Genomic DNA, 13,782 nt, shown 5'->3' on the forward strand with positions numbered 1-13,782 from the left:
TTGTCAGTGTTGGAAAGTACTTTTACTTAAAGGATGGATCGGTGCTGTAATTTTATTTATTTTTATTTTTTCAGTTTTTCATGTGTTTATGAGGTGACAGTACTTCATTAGAGCTCTTGGTGTGGTTATGTGCAATGATGTCTTCCCTTTGTATTTAGGGTTTCTTCCTGGAGGCTGAAACCTTGACAGTCAAACGTGCCAATGAAATAAACAGTGATATAGTGACATCACAATATCATCCTCTCCCCCTAACCACTCCCTCTTTATCATACAACAACAGCTGTGGTGGCGGCTTCAGTTCAGGTGGATCACCTCACCACACATCACCACCCAACATGCAGGCAAACCAGGCATACTTAAATTGGTGGGCGTATCCACATAAAAACAACATATTATATATCAATAATACCTGATGTTATAGGATGGAAATCATCGCACTCCATCTTTAAGTACTGTACTGTACTTAAGTACATTTTTGAGGTATTTGTACTTTACTTGAGTATGTCAAATTTCCAGTACTTTTACTTGTACTCCACTACATTTCAGTGACAAATATTGTACTTTTACTCCACTACAATTATTTGACAACTTTAGTTATTTAGTTTGTATTATTACAAAACATACATTAACCACGTCAGCCCTATATACATTTCGGCCATTTGAAAATAGCCGATCTACAAGCTCATAATGCGTCGCAGGTCGCGATGCATTGTGAGCTTGTAGATCTGCTATTTTCAAAAGATTATTATACATTTTAAACTTGAAATGAGACCTTTGTACAATGTACAATTATTTGTGGTACTTTAAGTGCACATATACAAATACTTTTGTGCTTTTACTCAAGTGCATTTTGAATTCCGGACTTCTACTTGTAACACAGTATTTCTATATTGCAGTATTTAGAGGCCTATTTTTTACTTAAGTAAAAAATAAATCACACCCGTGAAATCACAATTTGCGTCCTCACTTTTGTCTTCAATGTTTGTGTTTACACACTTTTGTCTTCAATATTTATGTTTACCCAGACCCTCAAACCTGGACGTAGGAGGGGCTAGCGCCCCTCAAAAATGTGAGTACTTTTTCCACCACTGTTAGTGGTGGAACTGAAATCATCACTTGATGATGCAATGTACTGTAGTTATGATTGGTGTGTAATGTATAGTAGTTCCAGTATCACACCCCAGTGCAAGGGTTTTTTTTTCAACCCCACTCATGAAATCATAACTCGGATGGGATTATATTTCCCAGAATTTGTACACGTTTTTACATGTGTTTTATAGAATAAGAAAAATAACACCTGTGTGAAGTAGGGCATTCATTAAAAAAATCGATGCATCGATTTCATTAACACAAGTCGAAAGTAAAAAAAAAAATATATATATATATATTTATTTATTTTCAATAATTGTTTTCTCCATATCCTATTTTTTGCTCTATGTGTGCGTGTGTACAGAATTCAAACTGTAGGATTGGTTATTGTCACGGACAGAAGTAATTCTTTATTTCTTTCCCTTTGCATAGCGCACCGGAGCGCACTCTCCTATTAGTTTGCATTGCATTCAGAACGCGCCCTTAATTAAGAACCTAACTGCAGCTGTGTGTGGCTCTCAGTGGTGTCACATTAATTGACTAGCCTCAGAAACCCAGACGTTTTTATTTCCAGGGAGTTGAAGTTGAACTGCGCTGTGTCAGAGAAGTAACAGATGGAAGCACGCAAACTTTATTCCCAAACTATATCCCCCCCGTGCTGACGCAATGACTGTCCTGTTTCTGGTTTAGCTTTACGCTCGGGACGCATGAATCGCTCCGTCTCCGGTCAGTGCGGGTTGTTGTTTATTTGCATGGCTCAGAAAATAAGTAACAAACTAACATGAGAACGTTATCGAGGAGGAGGAGGAGGAGTTAATATAGACCAATGTCTTCTATTGTGGTCTGTAGGCCTACTGCCACTAGTGTTAAGTAACGTTGTACTTTGTATTGTGTTCTCGGGCCGCTGTGCTGCGCTGCGCTGTGCTGCGCTGCCCTCTCCTGTTGTGTTCTCTTTTCTGGTCTGTGTACCATTGTGCGACGCACACTTGCGTGTGTGCATGCACTGTTTAGTATTTTACTATTACATTTTTATGTTTTGATAATCAGCATTTTGCCATATAGATGATACATACACTGTGCCATATTGGAGATGCCACTGTGTGTGCAGTGCTCTGTTTGACATGCTCCGTATTTGAGCGCACGCACGCACGCACCTCCACCCGCCCACTGTTAAAGTCCCCCCTCCCCCCGTCATAAAACGATGCATCGACTCAACTTCGACTTTACTGTCTGACAAGTCGACTTGGAAAAGTCTCAACTCGTTAATGCCCTAGTGTGACGTGAGGGGCACTCTTATCATCATACATCATCATACATCATCTCATTCTGTCTTTTAACCCATTTTGACCTGAGATCAGATTCTAAAAATGTCTTCTACATCCTGACAGTTTTCTGAAAAAGCTATGTTTCTATGTCAGTCGTTCTTTGATTTTTCAAAAATAGCAGACCTACAAGCTCGTAGCGCGCCACTCGGTGGCGCGCTATGAGCTTGTAGATCTGCTATTTTTCAATAGCTAAAGCATAACATAATGCTAACACCAAAAGGGGTTCTCGCCCAAAATGGGTTAATGTGTGTGTTTACACAAACACTCAAAACTGGCCGTTCATTATCAATGGCATTTAAGGTTTGCGTTAGTACAAAGTTTGGGTTTACACGCACACCAAAAGCTGGACATAGCGCCCCTCAAAACAAATGAGTGCCCCAGCAGCCTCAGGCCAGGGTAAGTCAACTAGACTGTGTGTGTGTGTGTGTGTATGCGTGCATGTCTTCATGTTGATACAGTACATACTTGAGGGTGACACAGCCGGAGCCACTAGGGGGCGCCGTCCAGAACACTTGGATCCTGGTGCGTCTGCGAGGAGTACTCTCTGTCACCGCAGGCGGGCAATTGGTCATAAACTGAGTGTCATCCTCATCAATTATCTGTATGTCACGCACGCACGCACGCACGCACGCACGCACGCACGCACGCACGCACGCACGCACGCACGCACGCACGCACACGCACGCACGCACACACACGCACACACACACACACACACACACACACAAACAATAGTAGGCATGATTAGGAGCTTGTGGGCATGCAAGATGCACTTAAACACATTTTTATGAACAATGTTATTAGTTAGTTCAAGTAAGTAATAATAATAATAATACACGTCAAAACAAGTGTGGCTTTACCCAGGCATGTGGGGGGTGGGATGGGGGTGCCCTCTCCCTCGCCCTCACCAAGGGCCTTCAAGACGAACATTTGACAGGTAATGATAATTCCACTATCATAATTATTATTTATAATTATAATGTGCTGGCTACCCACTCCACTTTATTTTCAATGTCATAATTTGATCATTATAGTAGCCTATTGTATTGAAGAATGATGAGAATGATGGTCAATAGGCTACAAAGAGAAATCTTAATTATTTTCATTTTTATATGGTAATGAGACTAATGACTAATGAGAACGTATTGCTTATTTTACTGTCCAATGACATGGGCCCAGTTATTATGTAACATCTTGCTCCATTAGCATACGACATTCAATGTAGGCCTACTACATTTCTGGTGTGAAATGGCACAAGGGACGGAGACGGACCCCACAAAAAGCACCACCCCCGAAAATTGCCGTGGGCTATGCACGCGCACACATTCACCCTTTTCTTGGGTTTGAGCCCCTGCCCCCTCATGCAGTGCTCTCTGCACGGCCCTGGCTACACCAGCATCCAAAACATACTTTATCTGGGACTAAACACATCATTTTGTTGTTTGGGAAGGGGAGAAAGGGAAGAGAAGGGGGGGGGGGGGAAACACAAGTAAAACTATGTATTTTACTGTAAATTGTTTTTTTCCCTGGTTTCGTGTTATGTTGTGCGTTTTGTGCTGCCCTTGAGATTTCTTCAAAGCCAGTTTTTATGATTACAAAACATAAACATCCTCTGAAATGCCCTTGTGGTGTATTATCTTTTTTTTCATCCAACATTATCAAAGAGAGCTATAGCTTTCATCCAGAAGCAGCAACGTACAATGTACTGGAGGGGGAAGTGATGGGGGTTGGGTTGTTGTAGGGGGGGGATCATCACACCCCTCTGCCTGTCACTCCCATTGTGTTTGAGAAACAGACCACAAGCCACTAGTGACCGTCCAATGCAGCACAATGCAGCAGGGTTGGGCATTTGACCTCAAACAACAAGGTGATCCCAGCACCCAGCAGCCTAATGAAAGATGCACTGCTTGTGTTTATTTTTGAGTGGTGCAACCACTCCAAGGAACAGCAATGTCCGTGTTAACCTATGTGACATGTGTTAACCTATGTGTGTGACTATGAGTACCAGTAGGGGCAAAAGTGGTGCTGTTGTGCCAGAAACAGAGAGAGAGAGATAGTGCTGCACTGTTGCCTGCTAATGAGAGAGAGAGAGAGAGAGAGAGAGAGAGAGAGAGAGAGAGAGAGAGAGAGGAGGGGGGGGGGGGGGGGGGGAGTTGCACCACTCAGTTCACACGGGTGTGATTTTTGTATGCTATCCTCCATACCATATCATTGCTGTGTCCAAAACTATTACTTTTCAGGAAACGGTAGTAATTATTTAATCACAAACTCTTGTGAATATTTTTGTTACATTTTATAAAGCCCACAGAGAGACTTACGTACTTTCACTTTTGTGCCAGGCACGAAGCTGCCTGGCTTACTCTTGCGAGTGGCAACAGCAGCTAATGTTATGAGCTAAGTGGAGCTACAGGAAAACCATATCAAAACACAGTGAGTGAACCAAGATAAGTCGGAAAAGAACGAAAACGGGCGCTACAAGAGCTTGTTGCACCTGGCAGTTATGACTGAGTCGTTGTCTTGTTTATTGTATGAGCTGAAGGTAGGTTATTCATTTTGCCCACAGCTCACAACCCGACAGCCATGTTGCACTGCCTCCACCAGGTCAGGTGCAACCCTATAGTAAACATCTAATGTGTTTTATCCACCTGATATCATATTAAACTGATTAAACCGGTTAAAGTGATCATAGCAATTAGCCTGACTACACTTCCAATGTCTCTGGTCAGGTGTGGTGTAGAACACTGGTCAGACTCAGCATCCGCAATAAAGAACAGGCACTCTCACTCCATAAAGCTGTCAGCAGAGAATGCCCGTTAGTATGTGTATGAGTTGACTCTGCAACTTGACTGCATGTCTCTATGCGTGCGTGTGTGCAAGTGAGTGAGAGAGAAAGAGGGGGGAGTGAAAGAGGCAGAGGGACAGAAAATGAGAGATGGAGATATAGAATTAACCACAAATGTAGACAGATACCAGGAGGCACTTTCATGAGAGAGAGAGGAGAGAGAGAGAGAGAGAGAGTCTAGAGAGAGAGAGAGAGAGAGAGAGAGAGAGAGAGAGAGAGAAAGGGTGAGAATGAGAGGAAGAAACAGAAAAAGTAGGCGAGATAAAGGGGGGAGAGAGAGAAAGAGTGAGTGAGAGAGAGAGTCAGATCTTGGCTGTGAATCACACACACACACACACACACACACACACACACACACACACACACGCACACACACACACACGCACACACACACACACACACACACACACACACGCACACCATGTTCCCATGGTTTCTGAAAGGCATCCCTGGACTGCCCCGGCTGGACTACAACATATGTTAGACAGTGACATCCCATGGGAATGCATTCAACACCATATGTGAAAGGCAGAAACCATTTCCCGGCAAACTGAACTATGACCCATTTGTTCCTCGGTGTGCCTTAGGTTTGAGTTCATGCCAGAGAGAGAGAGAGAGAGAGAGAGAGAGAGAGAGAGAGAGAGAGAGAGAGAGAGAGAGAGAGAGAGAGAGAGAGAGAGAGAGAGAGAGAGAGAGAGAGAGAGAGAGAGAGAGAGAGAGAGAGAGAGAGAGAGAGAGAGAGAGAGGGAGAGAGAGACCGACTTTGCGTGAGAGAGGAATATGAGTAGAAGAGCCACCAAGAAAATACAATGTCTGCCCCCGAACTGTGGAACGCCCTCCCCCCCCTCCCCCCCACCCACCTGAGAGCACCACAGTCAGTGTTTTTTATAGCATGACCTTTTGTTTTAAATTGATGTGTTCCCTTTTCTTAGATGGTTTTAATGGTGTGATGCTTCTTATGTTTTTCTTTTTATTCTTCTGCTTTTGCTCACTGTATCACTTTGAGATTCTAACGAATGTAAAGTGCTATTATTATTATTATTATTATTATTATTATTATTATTATTATTATTATTATTATTATTATTATTATTATTATTATTATTAATATTATTATTATTATTATTATTATTATATGTTTTGTGTGTCTGCACAGTAAAAGCCTCAGTGATAATTTGTCAATTTGTAATTCCAAGAGTGTACAAATGTAACCGATGGACCCGTCCGTAACATGGAGGATTTCACTGAGCGAAGACAAATTGTGCAATAGCGTGACTGTGCATCTGCTTGGCTGCAGCATCTGGTCAGACTCCGACAATAACATTTGACGTCAGTCTGGTCGACATGACATGGGGACATTGAGGAAAGTGGATCGGATGGATCGGACAGGCGATATTTGTCAGACCTCCGCATCTACAGCAACATCACATCTCAGTCTCCAGAAGACACGATGTTCAAATATAGCGACTTTTGCCGACAACAGCGTCTCAGCACTCGGTAATAGTTGCCCTCATTTCACACACGCACACCTCCACTGGTCTTTTCACAGCCTTGAAATCTCTTTTCTTGTTCTGTCATTGCAACCTGCTGAGAGGCGATGTGTGGCCACTAAGCTAGTGAACACACTCACGCACACCGACTCACAGCCACACGCAAACACACACAGTGGCAGCTGACCTCCCCGCAGAGCTCAATAAAAAGTGCTTTTCATGGAGTCAGGAGCTGTCCACAGATGGGTGAGATGGGGCACACTAGCAGATTTCCAATGAGCTCTATGTTAAATAAAGCCTGACGTTTGTGTCACTGCTTTCCTTTCCTTCTATTCTCTCTCCCGTTTCTCCCTGTCTGGAGAACAGCCCACCCAAAGTTCTTTCAGAGTGGAGGAAGGGATTTGCGTGCGTGCGTGCGCATGCAGTGTGAAACTGTGCATGTGTACTTTATAAGATAATACAAGATTGTGGTGGGCAGGTGGTGAGATAAATCTTTTATCTCTTTGGACGTCGTGTTATTTTTAATAAACTACTAGAAGGGGAGCCCAGATAATCGACAGGATCCTCTTTTAAAGGGACTATGCAATCTCTTAGATAACCAAAATCAAATGGAACCTTATTTAATCGAAATGCGAGTCTTATTCTCCAGTAATACTGTGTATGCTCCACAACAGATCTCAGTTCCATGGTGTGCATGATGTTACTGCCTATAGGTCTGAGAAATATGGACACAATTTTAACCAAATATAAATGAAATGTAATGCAAGAAAATCAAGAAAAAAGTTCACATCTCAAGAACCATCCACCCAACTGACTTCACACACAGTGCGTGCATCGCTTAAGTTATTTTAACCAAATGAATACACACCATATCACGATATTACAATATCCAAAGTCCCTGACGATATCTAGTCATATCATGATATCGATATAATATTGAAAATTTGCCCAGCGTTCACCGTCTTTGAATGTGACTGAGTGTTGCCTGCCTTGTCACACCACGCGGTGCACAAGGCCGGAACTAAAAGAACAACACCGTGAAATCAATTACACAACGTAAAACGTTGTAACGTGAGGTAATGAGATGTGATACGCAGAGGAAATGTCCTCCCATTCTCAAGGCTCAGTCGGGTCAGGTTTGCTCAAAGCACCGTCGCACAGCAGTAACTATGATCAATGGGCCAGTGTGCTATAACCTCTCCTTGTATTGCGCCACAGGTGCCGTAAAAGGCAGGGTTTTATGTGGAAAGGGATCGAACCCAGCGGGTTCATGAGATTAGGACGAACAGAATTGCAGCTTTCATGGCTACTTCTAAGCTTGCCCTTTTTAAACCAACATAACAGCTTCTTCTTGATAAGGTCTGGTGAGAAACGTCTGAGAAAACATCATGGATGACTGCAGCACCTTACAGCGTTGGGGCAGGGCTGGAATTGGACATGTGGCTACGTAAACGCTGAAGGTTCAGAACGCAGCAGTTAGAGCACGTTTACATAGCGCTGCAACAATATGTATTGTGATCTGTATTCCAGTATTTTAAACTTGGTATACTACCTTTGACTGTGATTCACTTTGAAACTAATATTACTGACAGTATTCTGTGCCTAGAAGTGGGAAGTACAGTCAAAGGCAAAGTCATACGATTAGTCACACACGTTACCGCAGTGAAATTTGTTCTCCGCATTTGACCCATCTCTTGGAGCGGTGAGCAGCAGCGTGTGCCGCGCTCGGAATCATTCGTTGATTGGACCCCCAATCCAACCAATTGATGCTGAGTGCCAAGCAGGGAGTCATTGGGTCCCAATTTTACAATCTTTGGTATGACCCGGCCGGGGATCGAACCCCCGACCTCCCAGTTTCAGGGCAGACACTCTAACCACAAGGCCACTGTCTGGTATTAAGAGGAGTGTAGGAGGACCAGTAATGAGAGTATTATTAAAGAACACAAATAAATAAATAAACTAGAAAAGTGCGCTCCTCAGAATGCATGTCTCTGCCCGGCCGGGTTGCCCACCCAGGGCCCACACATTTGGAAGGCAGTTATAGCCAACTGGAATGGAATACGAAAAATCTGACTGATACGTCTTGATCACAAGACTTCAGAGATGATGTGTAACTACAAACTGTAGAAAGTGCGTTTTGAAGAAAAGATGGCACAAAGGGCATAGCAGGTGTCTACTGTCTATATGGGAATGAATTAAGAGTAATAGGCCAAAACACAAAGTGGGCTGTTATAGCGGCCGACCATGAGGCCGATCTAAAAGGTTGGGGTCAGACGTTCTTCCTTGGGCTAATGGGAGTGTGCATGCACAGATTCATTAAAGATCTGTTGGCGCTCGGTTCAAATCCACCGTGGGGCATAGACCTCGGGCATAGACCTCAGGCGTCTATGTGAACACAATTGGGGGAGTTCGGGGGAAGGAAGACGCACAGGGATTGTTATAACGACTACATTGGGGAGAGAAAAGGTGTACAAAACAATCGGCTACTCTAAAATAATACTCATTTAAATGTAAATGTACCGGTATGATATTTTGTATTTTAACCATATATAGAGGCAGAATAAATAATGCAGAGGTAGAGGTTTACTATAGGTTGTGTAGTTACTTTGCTATACTGGTGAGATATCCTCAGTAGATATCTCTAGGCCTACTAGATGAATGTATAATGAGAAATAGACTCCTCATTGACAATTACAGTGCACTGTGAAACAGGACTCAAAGTCACACTTATAGCAACTTTTTAGAATATATTAGATTATATTTTACACAAACATTAAATTCCCATTGACAATTATTGGAGAATGTACCTCATGTGTCTGAGCAAATCGGCCATTTTCAATCTATTGAGCAACTATATTGAAGATATCTCTATAATTGTTGGGAGGTACATGAAGGCAAGGTACACAGCCCACACCTCTACCACAGTTTAATTGGGCTCTGCTTCTTCTGAGCTGATACTATAACCTGCAGGATCATAATCAATTCTCTACCTGTCTATAATAAATTAGTTTTCTACTCGGTGGCAGCACGTGGCCATGAAATTTAACGACGGCAGTTATCTAGCAATTATAACGAGTGATTAAGAATGGACCCATCCTTACTCACTCTCCTCCTTTCATACTTTCTCACTCTTACCCTCTCTCTTGCTCTCCTTGCTGTGTATAGACGAGCTGGATCAAGCTGTGTACATTGGGAACCAGCCATTTAATCTTGACGACTGTATGATTCCTTCATAATGTAGGGCCTACGTAATACGTATATCTGCATTGTGCATGCAGACGTCTGCAAATTTCACACACCATTGCTTTTTTTCACCGACTGGCAAAACACGGACCACAAGGAATATGTATGTTCCTGTTCCTCTCATAACCTGCTGCGTCTCCAACTCGCTCCAGTAAACACATACCGTAATAGCTACCTCGGGGTGTCTCGTAAATAAGGCCATTAGAGGAGGAGGAGGCGTGAGAATAGTCACACTTTCTGCAACAGCGTGCTGAAACAACTAAAAATAATCTTAAATGTTACGGCCAAGGGAAATCTATTCCCTCTCCGACTCTCAGAATCTCTCAGCATGTGGTGGTGTTACTATACTGTAGCCCAGTGAGGCCAAACTTTTTCATGTCAAGGACCCCCAAATTGACACTAATTAGCCCGCGGACCCCCCCTTTGAAAATATATGCCAGGGACCCCCATAAGAGAAGATTTGTATGGCTCTAGCAGTGATTCTCAACCCGTTGAATTTCGAGGACCCCCCAGTTTGACATGGATTATTCTACGGACCCCCATTTAATGGCATTTCTATCTCTGGGACTCCAATCTATATTGTAAAATCAATGTTATTTGTACACTCTCTGAGTTACAGACCCATAATGGTCCATTTGGTTCCAAACTATAATTTAGCTGGGTCCCCCCTGGAACTCCCTCAGGTACCCCTGGCCTATTGAACCAGGTGTGTCTAACAGTGTTGGCTTGCTGTGCTGTGGGGAGACAGGGCCGGCCCGGGGGTGTCTGTCTGTACTGCAGGGCTGGGGTGTCTGTCTGTACTGCATAGATGTCTGTCACATGATACTACATAGGTCAGTGATTCTCAACCCTTTTCATATCAAGGTCCATTATTTAGTCTGCATTTGAGCCACGGGACACCATTTGATGACATTTAGCCTCTCAGACCCAAACCTAAAGAATATTTTGTTATTGTTGGATACGATTTTGTCCACAATTCCATGCTTTATTGATGTGGTACCATTAGGAGAGATAACAGGCTAATGTTAATGAAAAAATCACACCCGTGTGAACTGAGTGGTGCAGTGACGTCACATACTAACCATAGCAACAATGCTCGTTTTTTTGGTTGCTAACGATAGCAACCATGCTCGTTTTTTTGGTACGAACAAACACGGGTACACGGGTACAAAGCCAGTTGTTCGAGTGGTTTGTACCACTCAAAAATAAAAATCACACCTGTGTGAAGTGAGTGGCGCTCTTATCATCGTACATCATCATGACGTAAAATAGTCACTATATGCTATGCTATGATGTAGAATTCTCCATTCATTGTCAATGGGAATTTAATGTTTGTGTAAGACAAAAATAGACACTACGCCGATTTGCTCAGACACTATGACGTAAAATTCTCCATTGTCAATGGGAATGTTATGTTTGCATAAGATGAAAATATACAATAATAGCGGAATATATAGGAGGGGCTATAGCGCCCCGCAAACATTATTCTATACATTCTCTTATTGTGTGTAAATTATATGCAGATGTTCACAAGAATTTATCTCTTGAGAGTGTAAAATGAAACCAAATGGACCCAAGAGTTAAAGATCTATAAGGGTCCATTTTGGTTACCAACTCTCCATCATTTAGACTTTTAGAGTTTTAGACCACCTGGAACCTCCTCAGTGGTCCCCGGACGACTGGTTGAAAACCACTGATAATAGCAGATCTACAAGGTCACAACGCGTCGCGCTGAGAGCTTGTAGATCAGCTATTTTCGGGGAGCAACCCAGCAGTCTTTATCTACTGGAGATGCGGTGTGCGACATGGATTTCGAAACAAATGAGTTCAACGCAAAATGCTGCATTCGAGTTCAGGAGACTTCGGGGAAAAAAGCAATTCTCCTGAATGCTGCCTTCCGGTATGGCATGGAAAGGAGAGGAGGGCATTTGCATTTCTTTCACCATGCTGCATTCGTGGTCTGGAAAGGGCAGTTGTTTTTTAGGGGCAAAAGGGCAGAGGCTGAAGCCCCCTTTGATGTGTGCACGTCCCTGCACTGCTGTAGCTTGGTTGCCAGTTGCCACATTGCAGCTGCTCGCCAGTTTGAAATGAATTATACTATACTAGTATATCCATATTAAAATCTGCATTCAAAACTAAAGTTGTCTTAATTAACAGCCAGCTGCCAGAGTGATCGATGGTGGAGGCAATTGTTGTTAATTATTTACGATGATAAAGTACACTCATAATAGAAAGAAAAACGACTATGTAAATTACTTCCCGTCACATTTCATATAATGCTGCTCACCTGGAATTTTCCAGCATAGTCCTCATCCTTGTCACCTATCCCCCCTTCCTTCAGAGCAATAAGGGTGAACCCTCTGAAATAGGAGGGGCTGGATGCAAACACAGTCACTGGGGGGGAGAGACATAAACAAGTCAGAGCTGAGCATCAGCTATTACGAGAAGCATTTAAAGCTGGACAGAAGCACAAAGACCCACAGAGACAAAATGTTGGTGCATGCCGATTCCGTTAGCAACACCTCTAATCACTATTAATGCAGAACAAGTAGTCTAGTATTTTATTTAGTGCATGCATGGGTAGGCTACAAGTTCCTATTATCTGTTGAAGAACTTTCACATTTAGCCTTTACATATGGGAATTAAAGTTGGAACTTGAAAGCCAAAGTGTAATTTAATTTACACTATTTGACAGACATAGATCACAATTTAGAAAAGGACTGAAATTGAGTTATTTGGGAATCAATAAAAAGGAAAAGCTGACAGTCTGACAGAGTTGCCAACTTTGTAAGATTTTCAGCATTCTCACATTTATTGAACCTATAGGCTCTACAGTATAGGCTATATAATGTTGTATTTGTAGGGTCGAATAGGCCTACTGCACATTTTTGCTATTTTGAATCTACAACAAAATGTCAGCCTATGTTTGATAGGCTGTACCGGCGTTATATGATTGCTTAGCTGTGACATGCAGCGCACCATGACTACTACTTCGTCAGAACAACTTAATGCAATTTAAGTAGGCTATAATACGACTATAAGCAACTCATCAATAGAAGTGTGAAAAGCATTTAGCCTACTCAATAAATGTACGGGACGGGTGCTTCTTCGCGACATTAAAATGCACGCGTAAAATGCTGAGAAAGAAGCTTTGGTATAATAGGCTACAAACCTCTGTAAGTGCTGCCTGGATGATAGCTCTCCGGGTCCCCTTCAACTCGGAGGCGAAACTCCACGTATCCCTCCTTCCGAGTGCCCTGAGCCCGCAAGATCCGACTGCAATAACCGTCCGACTTCCCGACCGTGTCGGGCTCCTCGGTGAAAGTTCCAAATGTGTTGCACGTTGCGATGGAGATAAAACAGTGCAACAATAGTAGCACAATGCGCGAAGAAAGCAAAGCTCCAGTCATCGTGCACAGTCAGTGGTGGATAGGCTACTTTTAGTAGTTGATGCGAGGATATATAGCCGGGGAAACTATAGACGTTATATAGGCTATACGTTTCGCCCCCCAAAAACTTCACACATGAAACAAAACTTGCCAACCGGTATAAGGAGCTGTCCTGCGCTCTGTGCCCCTCTGCTAAGAGGGCAGATCCATTCTGATGACAATGGGAAGCGACGTACGGAACGGAGGAGTATGATGTGATGTTCTGTGTGCACAGTCAGTCAGTCAGTGCACTCGCTCGCTCTCGCGGAGAGAAAATGTTGATTTGACTGAAGCCACGATAGCCTGCAAGCAACAAGAAGAAGAAGAAGGGGGTCCGGCCGGGGGAATGAGCCGCGCGTTGTGCG

At 43.1% G+C, this 13,782-nt stretch overlaps 1 protein-coding gene across 1 annotated transcript in view; it reads right to left on the minus strand.

Moving 5' to 3' along the window:
- The window catches only part of spon1a (spondin 1a), a gene marked incomplete at its 5' end in the record, with an annotated part of 197,525 nt that extends 184,126 nt beyond the window's left edge, over nucleotides 1-13,399 (minus strand). The window contains 3 exons of the mRNA XM_079498017.1: nucleotides 2,880-3,013; nucleotides 12,277-12,383; nucleotides 13,162-13,399. Of these exons, the coding sequence (XP_079354143.1) occupies nucleotides 2,880-3,013; nucleotides 12,277-12,383; nucleotides 13,162-13,399 (479 nt within the window). The remainder of the gene's footprint in view (nucleotides 1-2,879; nucleotides 3,014-12,276; nucleotides 12,384-13,161) is intronic.
- Between the last annotated feature and the right edge of the window lie 383 nt (nucleotides 13,400-13,782).

The sequence above is a fragment of the Electrona antarctica genome (assembly GCF_951216825.1).
Source record: "Electrona antarctica genome assembly, chromosome: 3".
Classification (NCBI taxonomy): Eukaryota; Metazoa; Chordata; class Actinopteri; order Myctophiformes; family Myctophidae; genus Electrona; species Electrona antarctica.